The 14553-nt window shown below is 41.5% G+C and overlaps 2 protein-coding genes across 3 annotated transcripts in view; one reads left to right on the top strand and one right to left on the bottom strand.

Annotated features, from left to right (window-relative positions):
* ascc1.L (activating signal cointegrator 1 complex subunit 1 L homeolog) overlaps window positions 1-2334 on the bottom strand; it is a 139863-nt gene extending 137529 nt beyond the window's left edge. The window contains exon 1 of the mRNA XM_018225393.2: window positions 2188-2334. The gene's annotated coding sequence lies outside the window, so the exon portion shown is untranslated. The remainder of the gene's footprint in view (window positions 1-2187) is intronic.
* anapc16.L (anaphase promoting complex subunit 16 L homeolog) lies at window positions 2287-14296 on the top strand. Of its 2 annotated transcripts, none has more exons than XM_018224466.2 (5): window positions 2287-2415; window positions 3863-4006; window positions 6177-6329; window positions 10653-10727; window positions 13289-14296. In XM_018224466.2, the coding sequence occupies exons 2-5, from the start codon at window positions 3922-3924 to the stop codon at window positions 13408-13410; spliced, it is 435 nt and encodes a 144-aa protein (XP_018079955.1). In that variant the 5' UTR covers window positions 2287-2415; window positions 3863-3921; the 3' UTR covers window positions 13411-14296.
* Window positions 14297-14553: the final 257 nt, after the last annotated feature.

The following is a 14553-nucleotide window of genomic DNA, read 5'->3' as shown; positions in this document are numbered from 1 at the left end:
ATTAAATTCATGATGGAGGCTGAGGGCCGGTGTAAATTTGAAAAAGGGCCGTACTTTGGACATGCCTGCTCTACATAGACACCACAGTAGCTCCTCCAGCAGTTGTGTACTCAAACATTCACTTAAAGGAATTGTTCAGTGTAAAAATAAAAACTGGGTAAATAGATAGGCTGTGCAAAATAGAAAATGTTTCTGATATAGTTAGTTAGGCAAAAATTTAATGTATAAAGGCTGGAGTGATTTGATGTATAACATATCAGTCTGAACACTACTTCCTGCTTTTCAGCTCTCTTGGTTTACACTGACTGGTTACCCTGGCTACCAGGCAGTAACCAATCAGAGACTTGAGGGGGGGGCCACATGGGTCATTTCTGTTGCTTTTGAATCTGAGCTGAATGCTGAGGATCAATTACAAACTCACTGAACAGAAATGTACCATGTGGCCCCCCTTCAAGTCGCTGACTAGCTCAGAGTTATCGAACTGTAAAGAAGAAAGTTGGATTCTGGCTGTTTTATTAGACATCTGTTCACTCCAGTCTTTATACATTACATATTTGGCTAACTAGCTATATTAGAAACATTTTTTATTTTGCACAGCCTATTTACACAGTTTTTATTTTCACACTGAACTGTTCCTTTAAGAGCAGTGTTGAACTGGCCCACAGGGATACCAGGAAAACTCCCAGTGGGCCCAGGTGTCAGTGGGCCCTCCTGTTTCAAAACATTTGGCATATTTCATGGCCATTACCTATTTCTATGAGACCAAAGAGACTAAATAGATTGAATAATGATTATAGCATGTAAAGAAAAGAGACTAGCAGAATAGAGGTTGCGTGAGGAGAGGAATTGTAATAGTACTGAGAGTGGGCCCCTCAGTGGCATAACTACCAAGGGAGCAGGGGGTGCAATTGCACCAGGGGCTGCTCCCCCTCGGGGCCCTCCGGAGATTGTGCCACTACGCGGCTGAAAGGAAATCGCCCACACGTCTAGGCGGGAGGCGCTGCCGGGTGCGTTTAGTTACGTTAATGTAGAGAGCGCAAACAGGTAGGTGGTGTAGGGGGAGCCCGGCTGTACCACCAGCAGGCTGGAAAAATCAATTCACCAACCCTCGTCACTTCGCTACCTGTGTTAGTTTATACTAAGCGCCCTACTGGTGGGTGTACCGTATAACCCTGAGAGTCTGCACGAATCCCGCCCCTCTAGGATGAGTCACTGGTTGTCGCCACCCAGTTCCTGGTTTGCGTCCAAAAAGTTGTCAGCAAATGTCGGAATCCGGCACCCCCCTGTCAGCCCGCCCACTGCCCAAGCCAGCTATGACATGATCAGCAAGGTGCTGTATTTATTTATATGTCTTGTATTATTGCTTCAATCCAGCCTCTGCTTGTCTGTAACGTATCTCCTGCGCTCCCTGGTTATCTTCTATCCACCTGCACAGAGATGCATCTGTCATAGCTCTATATACCAGATTATTCCCATTATACATACAAGTGCACAGTGCAGAACGTACTGTATTATCTGTGTGTATATAAGATATACCTATAACTTCTCAGCTTTGTACATACAGTGCTAACTTTGTATACTGTGTTCCTGATATAAATATACACCTGCATAGTCCTGCATATACTGTCCTCCCTGAATATACTGTTTTTCATATACATATATATGCTGACATAATCCACAGCATTTACTACAGAATTTACATATATATATATATATATATACACACAGTGTACACACAAATATTTTGTTGCTGGTATAGATGACTGCTTTTCAATGGATACAGGGGATACTGTACTCATGAACCCAAGAGTCATAATGGGAATTGCCACCACACCATCCTTCTATTAGTTTTGGGGTATTTATACATGGAATTGAGACTGTTCCATCCTTCTATTAGTTTTGGGGTATTTATACATGGAATTGAGACTGTTCCATCCTTCTATTAGTTTTGGGGTATTTAATCATTTAAATAGCCACGCGCCATCCTTCTATTAGTTTTGGGGTATTTATACATGGAAATGCCACCACACCATCCTTCTATTAGTTTTTTGGGGGGGCAGTTGCACCAGGGCCCCTAGGTGTTTAGTTACGACACTGGGGCCCCTGATCTAAAATGTTTGGGTGGCCCCCTGGTGTCCCAGTGCGACACTGCTTAAGAGTACAGAAGAGATGCCCCACAGCCCTCACCTCCTTCAAAACCTTCCTTGTGTTGTGCTGCGCCTTTCTCTTATTTAAACTTTGCGCCTCCACAATTCTACAGTCAGGTCCCCTTGCTCCTTCCGGATTTCCTTATCCGGGCTGTCATGTGACATAGTGATGCCGGCAAGGCTTTACCGGCGTAAGAGTTTGACACATTTCTTGCGTGACATCACGCGCACACAGCTTGGTCACGTGGCTTTGACGCCCGGACTTCCTGTAAGTGGAGCTACAGCTGCGGCCTATCCAGAGAGCAGGAAACTGGAATGTAGGATTGTTGTGGGACCGGTGGCGCAGGGTTTAAGTGGCAGAAAGGTGCAGCACTACACAAGAAAGGGATTTGTAGAGGTGAGGTTGCAGGGATGCAGCAAGGCGATCGCTACAGTGATTTTCATAAATTTGTTGTGTACAGTTGCTGCTTGTTGGAGGAGCGCAGGCTGATGTATACAGTGTCAGACTGGGATACCAGGGGCCCACCAGAAAACCTTAGGCTGAGAGCCCACTTTCTAAACTTTAATACCTCCTCTCCTCATTCAACCTCTTTATTCTCCTAGTCTCTTTTCTCTACATACTATAGTCTATTCTTCCATTATTAAACCTCTTTGTTCCCTTAAAGAAATAGGGAATGACCATGAAATAGGCCAAAAGGTTAGAAGCAGGAGGGCCCACTGACCCCTTGGCCCACCCGGAGTTTTCCCTGGTATCTTGGTGGGCCAGTCCGACATTGTGTACAGGGTTGTAGGGGGATTATAGGGAGCTGGGGGAGCACGGGGTAATATATACAGGGAGATTGAGTAGTGGAGGTGATATATACAGAATGCTGGAGGGCTCAGGTGATATATGCAGGGTGATATATCGCAGGGAGCTGGTGTGGCACGGAGATATATGCAGGATGATCTATGAATGAAGCACAGGGTAATATATGCGGGGAACTGGAGGAGCGCGGATTGATATGTACAGGGAGCTAGAGGAGCACAGGTTGATATGTGAATGGAGCTAGGGCAAGAGGGTGATATGTACAGGGCTAGGGGCAGACCACAGGGTGATATATACAAGTAGATGGGAGACTGCGGGGTGATTTGTACAGGGCCAGGGAAGCACAGGGTGATACAGGGCTGCTATGACTAGTGGCACATGGGGCAATTTGTGTGCCGCTGACACCGGCTGGAAAATGGACCTCAGTGTAAAGGAAGCATTCAAGCTAGAATGTTGCTGCTGAGATTACTGCCCCATGTGTGTCAGCCAAGGTGTTTGCCAGCTAATACCAACGGGAGCAATTCAAGACTGACTTGGGCATTTAACCTCTGCAGTGGAAGTGATGGTTGGAAATGTCCCAAGTGTCATGAGTATGTAGGAGGCAGAGAAAGTAAAAATGAGGAGATGAAGGCTATGTACAGGACTTCTGGGCATACAGTGTGATATCTACGGTGTATTTGTGGAAACTTGGCAGGTGCCATGTGAACTGTTCAGTGCTGCCTGGGTTTGGCTGGGGAAGTATTATATGTATGTATTCTGCTATGAGAGTACAGGGTGGCCTCTTCAGGTCAGCATGTGAAGTTTCATCAGCCATATCTATTAGGGGCACATTGTAAGCACCCACAGTATCAACAAATTACATCATTTATTTTGCTTGCCTAAGTGATTTTTGTTTTCTTGTTCAATATAGCTCTGTCCACCGGCCTCAATTACCCAAGCGGTTGCCTTTTGTCAGGGCACAAACCAAACATGTCCACTGTGCGTAACTCCTTAATTACTTTGACAAGGGCAACACCCGGAAGTGTTCGCGAGAGTGGGGTGCCAGGGGCTGCAGGTGAGTTTTTTACTGATTCATGTGAGAAGCAGATTAACCTTTTTGTGTGGCAGGTTGTGAATATTGGGAACTCCACCCTGACTGGTTCTCCAGTGTATAATGCTATGCCTAGTATCATTGTACAGTATAACATTTTCAAAGCTGAGGATTACAAAGTGTTGTGTTCTTATGTTTTACACACATCTGAAAAGGCAGCACCCACAATAATGCATTTTTAAGCCTTTTTGTACTGGACCTCATGGAAATAAAGACTTTTTTTTTTAATTACATTCTGTTTTTCTCTTGTGCATTTTTTAATATTGAAGTTTAATGGTTCATTCTTCACCTGTCTTTCTGAAGCAGTCTGGAAGGGGGTGGTCAACAACTCTGTAACTGTTCTAAACGGATAAATTAAATTGATACATTTCTTATCTTTGGCCCTGCAGAGCAAAATATCTGAGTTTCGTAAAAGGCAGCTGTTATAATTGATACAATAGTTGCTAATGTTCCAAATATACTATATCAACTAATGTAGCAAATTGTAACAGTTTGGAGTCTGCATCTAAATTACTGAGATGCCAGACTAAAAATACCAGGGACAGGAACATTAAACTTTAGACTTCAATTTTGGAAAAACTGTAAAAAATGGAGAGTGATTGATTGAAAAATGTCTTTCTGGTGAATAATCTGAAAACAATTGAACTGAAAAAAGTGTTTGGAAGGTGAACACCTTTAAATGAATTGTTCAGGGGTGAACCCCTTTAAAGGAATTGTATACAAATAAAAACTGGGTAAATAGGTTATGCAAAATAAAAAATGTTTCTAATATAGTTAGTTAAGCAAAAATGTAATGTATAAAGGCTGGAGTGACTGGATGATTACATAATAGCCAGAACACTACTTCCTGCTTTGCAGCTCTCTTGGTTTCCACTGATTGGTTACCAGGCAGCAACCAATCATTGACTTTATTGGGGGGCCACATGGGTCATCTGTTTCTTTTCAATCTGACCTGCATACTGAGGATTGATTGCAAATTCACTGAACAGTTATGTCCCATGTGGCCCCCCTTCAAGTCGCTGACTAATTACTCAGAGTTATAGAGCTGAAAAGCAGGAAGTAGTGATCTGGCTATTATGTTAGACATCTGCTCACTCCAGCCTTTATACATTACGTTTTTGTCCTACTAACTATATTAGAAACATTTTTTATTTTGCACAGCCTATCTATTTACCCAATTTTTATTTTTACACTGAACTGCTCCTTTAAAGACCCGATTGTGTTCTATCTTCTACCTTTATTTTTCACCAGCACCCAGGCACTTGATTTTTTAGTGGTGTGTACTCCTTCCATGACAGTGTAGTGTGTATAGATAGTGTACAGTCGGAGGAACTGAGCAGAGAGTGACACTGGTTTTTTTAAAAAAAAAAAAAAAAAACGTCATTGTGGCCTGTCACTTCCTTGTAGTTGAGGAAGATATTCGTAGCAGATTGCTTTAGATTAGGCTAAAGCGATGTGAATAATGTTGGCGCTATATAAATACATATTAATGAAATAGTAAAATTTTCTTATGGAACTTTTGTTTCTAGACAAGCTGCCTGTATATGCAGCTCTTTCTGCAGGTCATCATTGGTGATATTTAATACTTCTTTGTAATGATAGGGGCAATGCAGTTATACCATAGGCAGCCCTTGACTTCACTTAATTGGAGGGCAACATACTACCAGTTGTAGTTGTCCCTTATACTGTGTGCTTTTGGGGCCTATAAATAAATACTCACAAATGTCACAAGCAGCAGCACTCAGGATTTTATATATCGTTGTGAGTGCTAGTTCATATATTTATGTAACCCTTCACATAGACCCGCACTCCAATGTTCAGCGATTCAAGTTATCTTTATTGCATACATCTGTGTATCCAATGTTTTGGACCACCTTAGGGCCTTTATCAAGCATGCGATATGTATATATATATAATGAATTGCCATCAAATGCTGTGACTAAGGACAATGGCACATGGGGCTTATTGCCACATCAATCCCTTGTACTGGTGCTTTACAACAATTATCACGTTGGGCATTGAGCCTAACATGTTTTTTCCTGCTGACAAATTAGCACAGAACACCAAATGTGTGCCATTGCCCTAGCACAAAATGCCACATTATGTCATAGTATTGCTCTTTATCTCTTTAAAGATTTTAGCAGAATGGCTGCCTCTTCTTCATCCTCTTCAGCTGGTGGAGTCAGTGGGAGTTCTGTCACTGGATCTGGATTAAGCGTTTCGGATCTAGCTCCTCCAAGGAAAGCACTGTTCACTTGCCCAAAAGCAGCTGGAGAAATGTTAGAAGGTAAAAAGCTACTACTGTGAATCACTGTGACTATTTGTGTCTGGCAAGGCATACCAGGGAAATGCTGGTTGTATGAAGCTCTCTGGTTGTAGCGCAGCTGCGCTTTTTTAGTATTATGTTATCATTTGATATGATATAGAAGATAAGTGTTTGCTGTGGTATGTCCAAACAGTATAGCATCGTACTGGTGTAGCCATGTGAACCAAGGCCTGAGCTGCATTGTCGTTCTATTGATTTATAGAATTTCAGCCTGTTTTCCCTCATGTAATAGAATAAAAAAGTAGTTCGAGTCAACAGCATTATGTATTCTGGCAGGTAAAAGCTTTGTTTTCTTTGATGGAATATACATTTACATATGAATAAATAGAATAGTTATGACTGAATTCCACTTTTATCTTTTTCCCACTGGAGGGCACTGTATGCTCTCCAACACAAAATCTTCTTTGAGCAATAGAATGTTTATCCAGCTTTACCTACTTCATGCTATACAAGCAGAATGCCAATGCTTTTTTTCTAGGTCAAAGAGGCCACCAGGTCTCCAACAAGCGATGTATATGCCTCCAGGATGATCAAGCCTTTGTATGACAACATTGTCTTATAATAATCTATATCCAAAAAGTGAAAGTGCATAAATGGGCAATGGCATGAAAGCTCTTGGGCAGCAGGGCTCTCGGTTATTATTGATATAACTGACAAGGTGAAACCATACATCAAGGAGCATCACTGTTTGTAACCCTAAATAATGGAGCATTAAAAATTAAACCAAGTTTGTGTGCCTCCCCCCGCTCCTTCACTGAATCTGGCATCTTTGAGTTTTACTGATTTAATTTGGCTCTCCTTGTTCAAGATTTTTATGTGGTCCAGCTGCTTAGTTAAGAGGCCAGTCTCAGGTGTGTAGGCTTGTGTTGGTTACATTGTTGCTCATTACTAGCATAAGCACCAACATCATTACCAAAAGTGGGCCATTGCTCATGTCTATGTAATAATTACTTGTTATGGACATTTTGACCATTAGAATGTCCACAAGTAACAACAATGAGAGTGTCCCTTCTAAAATATACACCAGTGATAGACATGTTATGTGTCTGATATTGCTGTGTATATGGGCCCCCTCTTTCACCACACATATCTCCGATTACCACTCATTTCCTAATGCAGCCCCTGTGTTCCCCCAACATATTAGAGAGTTAATTGACCCTTATATTCAAGATTGTGTTCTATTGGCAACAACCCTTTTGTGTGTGGAGGGGGGGGGGCAGGGTTGTGCCCATTAGTTATGTGTGTATCAGGAAAAACTCAACCCACACCCGACCCTAGCCCGCAAAATGTTGCCATTGTAGGGCCCACATCCGACCCGTATACGCCTCATCCAGGGAATCTTCTGGAGCAGAGAAGTGTACTTCCCCAGTCCGATCAGCACCCAACCTAACCAGGGATGGTTGGCCATATTTTAACCCAAACCCACTCAATTGGCAGCCAACCCGCAGGTTTCAAGTCAACCCCCACATTACTAGTGCCCATTGGCCTCTCTAGGTGGTGGAATCGACCTCTATTACTCTTCAGGTATACCATTGCCCCCAAAAACAGATTGTGTTTTCCAGCACTGGCTAAATAGTCGGCTGCACTAAAGCCCGTTAAACTTGGTTGTAAAACTTGGTTGAAAAAAAAAAAGAAAACAATTGTCTATGAAGTTCAGCCCTTTTATTGTACACACCAATATTCAAAGTCACCTTGTAATCCCCACACTCACCAGTCATGCTCACTCTATTATACTATGTGATGTTTCTGCCAATGTATACATATTCCATACCCACCGGTGAGGTCATTATATGGAGCAATATGTTCGCTAAAAATGATGTTACTTAATTGTGTTGTTGTATGGAAATGTATACCCCTGCACTTAAAATCTGCTTTTCATTAAACAAGAAAGGTAATGAGCAGGAAGGGTTTTCTGAAACCTCATGTTCAGTTCATATCCAGTTCCTGTCTCTCCATATCTCTCTCTCATAATAGTAGATGAACACATCAGTTTGCTCTTAGCATGTCTTCAAATCATCAAAAATTAAACATTCTTCAATTTACTGTTTGTTTGCTGTGTAATGTAAACGAATAGTTTAATCTAGAATGATATAGTTTGTGTTACACATGGAACAGTAACAATTTGTGACAACATGTTTTCAATGTTTCTACCTCTGTCCAGACTTTCCTTCTCTTAAAGGAATAGTAACACCAAAAATGTAAGTACTTATTTTAAAGGAATGACAATATCAAGTACTTTGACATCCACTAGTAAAACTGGTGTATTTGTTATAGAAACACATCTACATTTTATATTATCAAGCTGCTGTGTAGCGACGGGGGGCAGCCTTTCAAGTACATTATACACTGTACATAGTGGATAAGTTCTGAACAATACTGTTTGTGTTATCTGCTGTGTATCCTGTGCCTTTCCTCCTTTTTCATCTTAGAATGGCTGCCCCCATGGCTACACAGCAGCTTGTATTATAAACTAGTTTCTGACGCAAACACACCAGTTTTAAAGGACCAGTAACATCAAAAAAAAATGTTCAAAAATTCGTTAGAGCACAACAAAAAATGAACACAGAGACAAATGAAACTTTTAAATAGCAAAGACTTTATTAAGAAATAACTTACAGAAAATCCACTTCCTGTCCTCTTCAGAAACGGCGAAAAGGCGACCATCCACACTGCAGCAATCGATTTCTTCTCCCTGGATATTCACTGACATCCTCCTCTCGTTGTGTCCAACAGCAGCTGGTTTGTTCCTGTGCTGGCGGCGATGAACTGACAGCAGCGAGTCCTCTCGCTTCCCTTCCACTGGCCTGGCCGTCTACAGTCTCCCAACGGCACACTTGTTCCTGCACTTTCACTGTGCATCGGCTTCCCTGCTCCGCTCTCCTCACCTCCCTCTCCGTCTCCCCTCCTACCCAAGCTGCTGCCTTATCTCCCCTTTGATTTATCTCCCCTTTGATTTCAAGAAACAATAAAACCATGTTTTACACGTTTAATTTCCCTTTAGGCGCAAAGCACTGGGGTAGGAGCGAAAAAATCGCTACCTCGCTGGGAAGGCTGTGGGGGTCTAGTGGTCTAAGCTCTCTGTCTCTCGCTCTATGTAGACCTTCTGTGCACTTTTCATCCGTTGCCCTTCCCTTCTACCTTCTGACATAACGCTGCAGCCCGAGAATATATAATAAATAGCCGGTCAGAGACTCCCCCTTTGCAGGCACAGTGAGAGGGCGACACTTTGGAAGTATGAGAAACAGATGAGAAAAGAATGTTCGCTAGAAGCACACCGAGCGTTATTTATTAATCCCTGGGATAAGGTTTGCATGAATAATAAGAGAGGTTTTATTGTTTCTTGAAATCAAAGGGGAGATAAATCAAAGGGGAGATAAGGCAGCAGCTTGGGGAGGAGGGGAGACGGAGAGGGAGGTGAGGAGAGCGGAGCAGGGAAGCCGATGCACAGTGAAAGTGCAGGAACAAGTGTGCCGTTGGGAGACTGTAGACGGCCAGGCCAGTGGAAGGGAAGCGAGAGGACTCGCTGCTGTCAGTTCATCGCCGCCAGCACAGGAACGAAACCAGCTGCTGTTGGACACAACGAGAGGAGGATGTCAGTGAATATCCAGGGAGAAGAAATCGATTGCTGCAGTGTGGATGGTCGCCTTTTCGCCGTTTCTGAAGAGGACAGGAAGTGGATTTTCTGTAAGTTATTTCTTAATAAAGTCTTTGCTATTTAAAAGATTCATTTGTCTCTGTGTTCATTTTTTGTTGTGCTCTAACGAATTTTTGAACATTTTTTTTTGATGTTACTGGTCCTTTAACAATGCAGTACAACAATACATTATATTTTTATTACTTTAAAACACTTAAATTTCTTGGTGTTACTGTTCCTTTAAGAGATTTGTTTGGATAGTTTATCATTACCGCCCGATCATCTTGGCATTTTTAGCACCTTGGAGTGGTTATTTTTAACCTAATATTCTCCCTCCCTGTTTTAGGCTAATGTCGCACTACCTAGTGCATATAGCAATTTACATGAAGGGTATCCACTTGTCCTTGCACATGTGATGAATTTTAGCCAGAAAATGTTCTTATGTGCAATGACATGCTAATCCATTCATAGCGTGACAGTAACCTTAGTGATTTTCTCAACAGTCTTCATCGGCTGTTATCTCTTCCTGTTATCTGTCTCTTCTTCCTCTCCCAGTATACCCTAGTGTTGTTAGAGCCATGGATTCTTATTGGATTTCTCTTTGGCAGTAGACATTTAAACTTAGACTTCATTGTCTTTTCTGTCTACAGATGGTTCTGAGAGATTTCTGTGTGAGTCAGTTTTCAGCTATCAAGTTGCATCTACCTTAAAGCAGGTGAAGCATGGTAAGTGAATTAGATCCATAATGGTAATTTAAGTCCTTTATAAGGGCTGGATCATTAAATGCTTCAGTCTTTGTTGCAGTGAGTCAGTCTTGTCTCCAAAAGTAGGATTCATTCTCCTCTCATCCAAAGGCGATTTGTGTAATCCTATGCATAATGTCGCCAGCTGCCTCATGCAGAAGAGTGAGACTTTCATTGGCTAGCAGCTGTTATCTAATAATGCGGAGTATTTTTCCACTGCAAGAATGTAGACCAGATACATGGCTAGCTTAATTTAACCCTTTTATTCATGCCAGTATTCCTGTTAATGGGGGTTTTTTTAACTCTGGTTCTTCATGATCCTGTAATTTTTTAATGAAAATAAAGAGTCCTTTTACTAGCCCAGTTGCAAATAAAGGTAGGGAATATTAGTACTTGTCATTATAATGTAGTTTTGTCCAATAATAGCAATATATAAATATAGTAGTAAATGCAGCATATTTATAAAACATTACAAGTCATTGATATCAGGCATTTGTATTTACACTGTAGAACACAGCAGAAAATACATATGTTCCTATTTAATTGCTTACTAGTGGATAAAGCTGTACATACACAATCCTATCATCCCTCCCACCATACACTTATTTGACTGCTGTATTGTTCTGGAGGGGGGCATAGTAGTGAAGGACTTGATCCAGTATTGCATTCATGAGTGGACTACTATAGAATCCTTAGAACAGCTATAGCTGAAACATTTCCTATACACATATTAGGGCTGACCAGATTTAATATCCTGTCATCTGCTAACTAATTACATAAGCAGGTGAAAGGATATTCAGTTGGGAACAGGCATCATGTATTTGATTAGAACGCAGAATGTTTGATGCTGTCGGCCATCCAAGGATTCACATTCTAGATCAGAAGGAAACTTGGCTGACTGATTTGCTCAGTCAGGTACAAGATACTGGGCCTAATAGGCCTGAACAAAGTTTTTTCTATTACTGTAGAAGCCCATTAACCCCCTGGTGTCCCAGCAACATTAGGACTAGGGCACAGCATGGAATCTTTCTCCAGGCCACTCCGCTACAATGGGAGGTGCAGGAAGTTTTCACAGCCAGTAATTGTAGCTTTAAAACTTGCACACTGAAGCTTTTTTTCTTCCACATGTAGAAAACAGCAAAGTGGTAGGTTTGGAAACAAACCATGGGTAATCAGTGCATTGGAATCTACTTGGGACTGGAGAGACTTTAAGCAACCCCCCCCCAATTGTTTCAGCGATATTAAGCATTTTCTTTCAATTTCAAACTATTTCCTTTCAGCAGTTGGCAGGCTGCTGTTGGGAGTGGCCCAAAACGAATACATAATAATTCTAAATCAGTTAGGAAACAAAAACCAAATGTTCTCTTGCAGAGTGCACTGTGTCCTGATGTACATACATGAGAGTAATGGGTCAGGGCTGATCAGTCTGGGACTTATGTAGTGCTAAACCCCTCCAGTATCACACAGGTATAATACATTCTGAGGGAAGGTATAAACATAATGTACAAGGCTTCTGACTGGCAAAGCTATGTGCATTGTACACAAATAGGCTGTAGAACTGTAGGGTCTGGACTGGGATTCCACATTTAAGTACACAGAGGCCCAAACAGCCCCCCACTGGCCCAATAAATATTGTCTATGGCATCTTACAGCAGCCCCTCTGGCATTTGCCTGAACCCACAGATTGCCAGTCTGGGCCTGGATTAGAAAAGTCCAAACAAATGTCTCTTAAAAACTATCCCAAAGTATTTTGCATTAAACTGTGTTTCAGTTTGCTTGTGATTAGGGTTGCCACATTTTCTGAAAAATGTTACCAGTGGGTGGGTGGGAACAAAAGGGGTCGGTCCATGACACAAAAAGGGTGCGATGGCCAGAAGCCTAAAAAAAAGGTAAGTTCTGAGTGAATTGGGGGCAGGCCATGGGCTTTTTTGTAAGGGTATTACAGATTACCGGCAACTACATTGCCGGTAAATTTGTAATACCAGCCCCGGCCTTGGCAGGTGTTTTACAGTGTGTTACCGTGTTTACTTGTGATGGACCCATATGCTTTATAAATAAAATGTTGGAGATGGGGTACAGTATTATGTCAAATACACTAAAAACAAAATATAGTTACTTATACTGGTACTAAAAGTTAGGTAACAAGTATCAATTATTGTGTATGTGGGAGGAAAGCATTTACATTTGGAAGTGGTATAAGCTTTAGATTCAGCTCACTTTTGGATCTGCCAGTGACTCATAAGTACAGAGAGGAGGTTTTACTGAATGTCACAGCATAGGTTATAAAAAGTCTAATCTCTTGTATCTATACCAATTGTCAAGCAATAAGGCAAACTTTATATCTGAGCAATGCATACAAGTCATTACAACGTGTTAAAAAGGAACACAGGCCAGATGATTGGATCTCTATTGAAGTGACCCATATCTGATTTCAATTTAGAATGATATTTCACGCAAAATGTCCAGGAGAAGTTTAGACACGCAGGATGAATCATGTTCTAATTGCAGTAACATTTGTACAGGTCTATTTTTTATTTTTTCAGATCAGCAAGTAAGTCGAATGGAGAAGCTGGCTGGTTTAGTTGAAGAGCTTGAAGCAGATGAATGGAGGTACACCCCTATAGAGCAGCTTTTAGGATTCACCCCATCTTCTGGTGGAAAGTGACAAGAATAAAGACTGTTCTCTCCAGCTTGTAATTAAAAGAGAGATTCTATGACTCCAAAACTGCAAAACTGACAACAAAGAGAAAGTTTCTGCTGCTCTTATAATATGGACCTTGCTATGTAAAATAATTTATTGTGAGCTAGCTGCTCCTGTACCTCACACGACTAGTGAAATTAGTTTGCATTCTGTCACTAGAACACCACTAATGAACATCTAGATATTTCATGGCCCTCTAATGATCTTTTAGTGGATTCCAAAAATACAGCAGGAGCGCCGAGGTCAGAGGGATCATGTGTGTTGCGGTCAAGTGTTTGGAATGAGGGAAGTGTTATGAATGTACTCTTTCCTTCTGTATCCAGGGTGTCAAAGGGATTGGATTACCACTGGGCTGTTATGTTTTGATCTCGTATTACTTTGTATTGAAAGAAGTGTTTGTAATCATCTAGACCTTGCATTCTATTACAAGCAGCACTGGAATCAGACCCTTACCTTGACTTTACCAGGATCCATTGTGATAGACTGGGTACAGGCACATGCAGCGGATTTCATGCAAAAATACAAACTCTTGCGTTTTGCCGCTGAAATCTGCAGTGTGTGTCTGCACCCTGGCCAAAAAAATGGATTTGGGTAAAGGCAAAGTTAGGTGCTAAGGGTGCTGAAAAACACAGGCTGAGTTTCATCCCCCTTGCCATTACCCACACAGCTTCATAAATAGCATTTTTATTAGTGTATGCATCCTACTGTGGGGTTACATATGTCTTTAACCAGCTGAGGATTTATATAAACACAGATATCTCCTCTGCTTGGTTGTGAGAGCCTTTGTACTGTGAGTTGCTGTAATTAATGTGTTTTATGCTGTTTTGTACAAATAAATACCTGAAATGCATGGGAGGGGCCATTGGTGTTGCCTTATTACTGGCTGTTTTGTTTTCTGTCACTGGTAATTTCTAAAGTGCCAGCATATTCCACATTGCTGTCCAGCATGGTAACTTCATTATAAACTGTCCAACCCCTTAAATTACTCATTGTATCATTTACCTGAAAAAAAGATCTTCTGGGTCAGCATCCATCTTTGAATGTGAAAAATTCTTTCCCCAATTCCACACAGTTCTGTTAATTCTAGTGCAGACATTGTTTGCACCT

The sequence above is a fragment of the Xenopus laevis genome, chromosome 7L (genome assembly GCF_017654675.1).
Source record: "Xenopus laevis strain J_2021 chromosome 7L, Xenopus_laevis_v10.1, whole genome shotgun sequence".
Lineage (NCBI taxonomy): Eukaryota > Metazoa > Chordata > Amphibia > Anura > Pipidae > Xenopus > Xenopus laevis.
The sequence above is the reverse complement of the archived record's forward strand: the minus strand, read 5'-3'. Positions and strand labels throughout refer to the sequence as shown.

Bases quoted from the DNA above. Each gene is read 5' to 3' on its own strand.
- anapc16.L (XM_018224466.2), top strand. From the start codon at position 3,922: ATGTCCACTGTGCGTAACTCCTTAATTACTTTGACAAGGGCAACACCC. The intron at 4,007-6,176 runs GTGAGTTTTTTA...ATCTCTTTAAAG, and splicing joins TGGGGTGCCAGGGGCTGCAG to ATTTTAGCAGAATGGCTGCC. The intron at 10,728-13,288 runs GTAAGTGAATTA...TTATTTTTTCAG, and splicing joins CTTAAAGCAGGTGAAGCATG to ATCAGCAAGTAAGTCGAATG.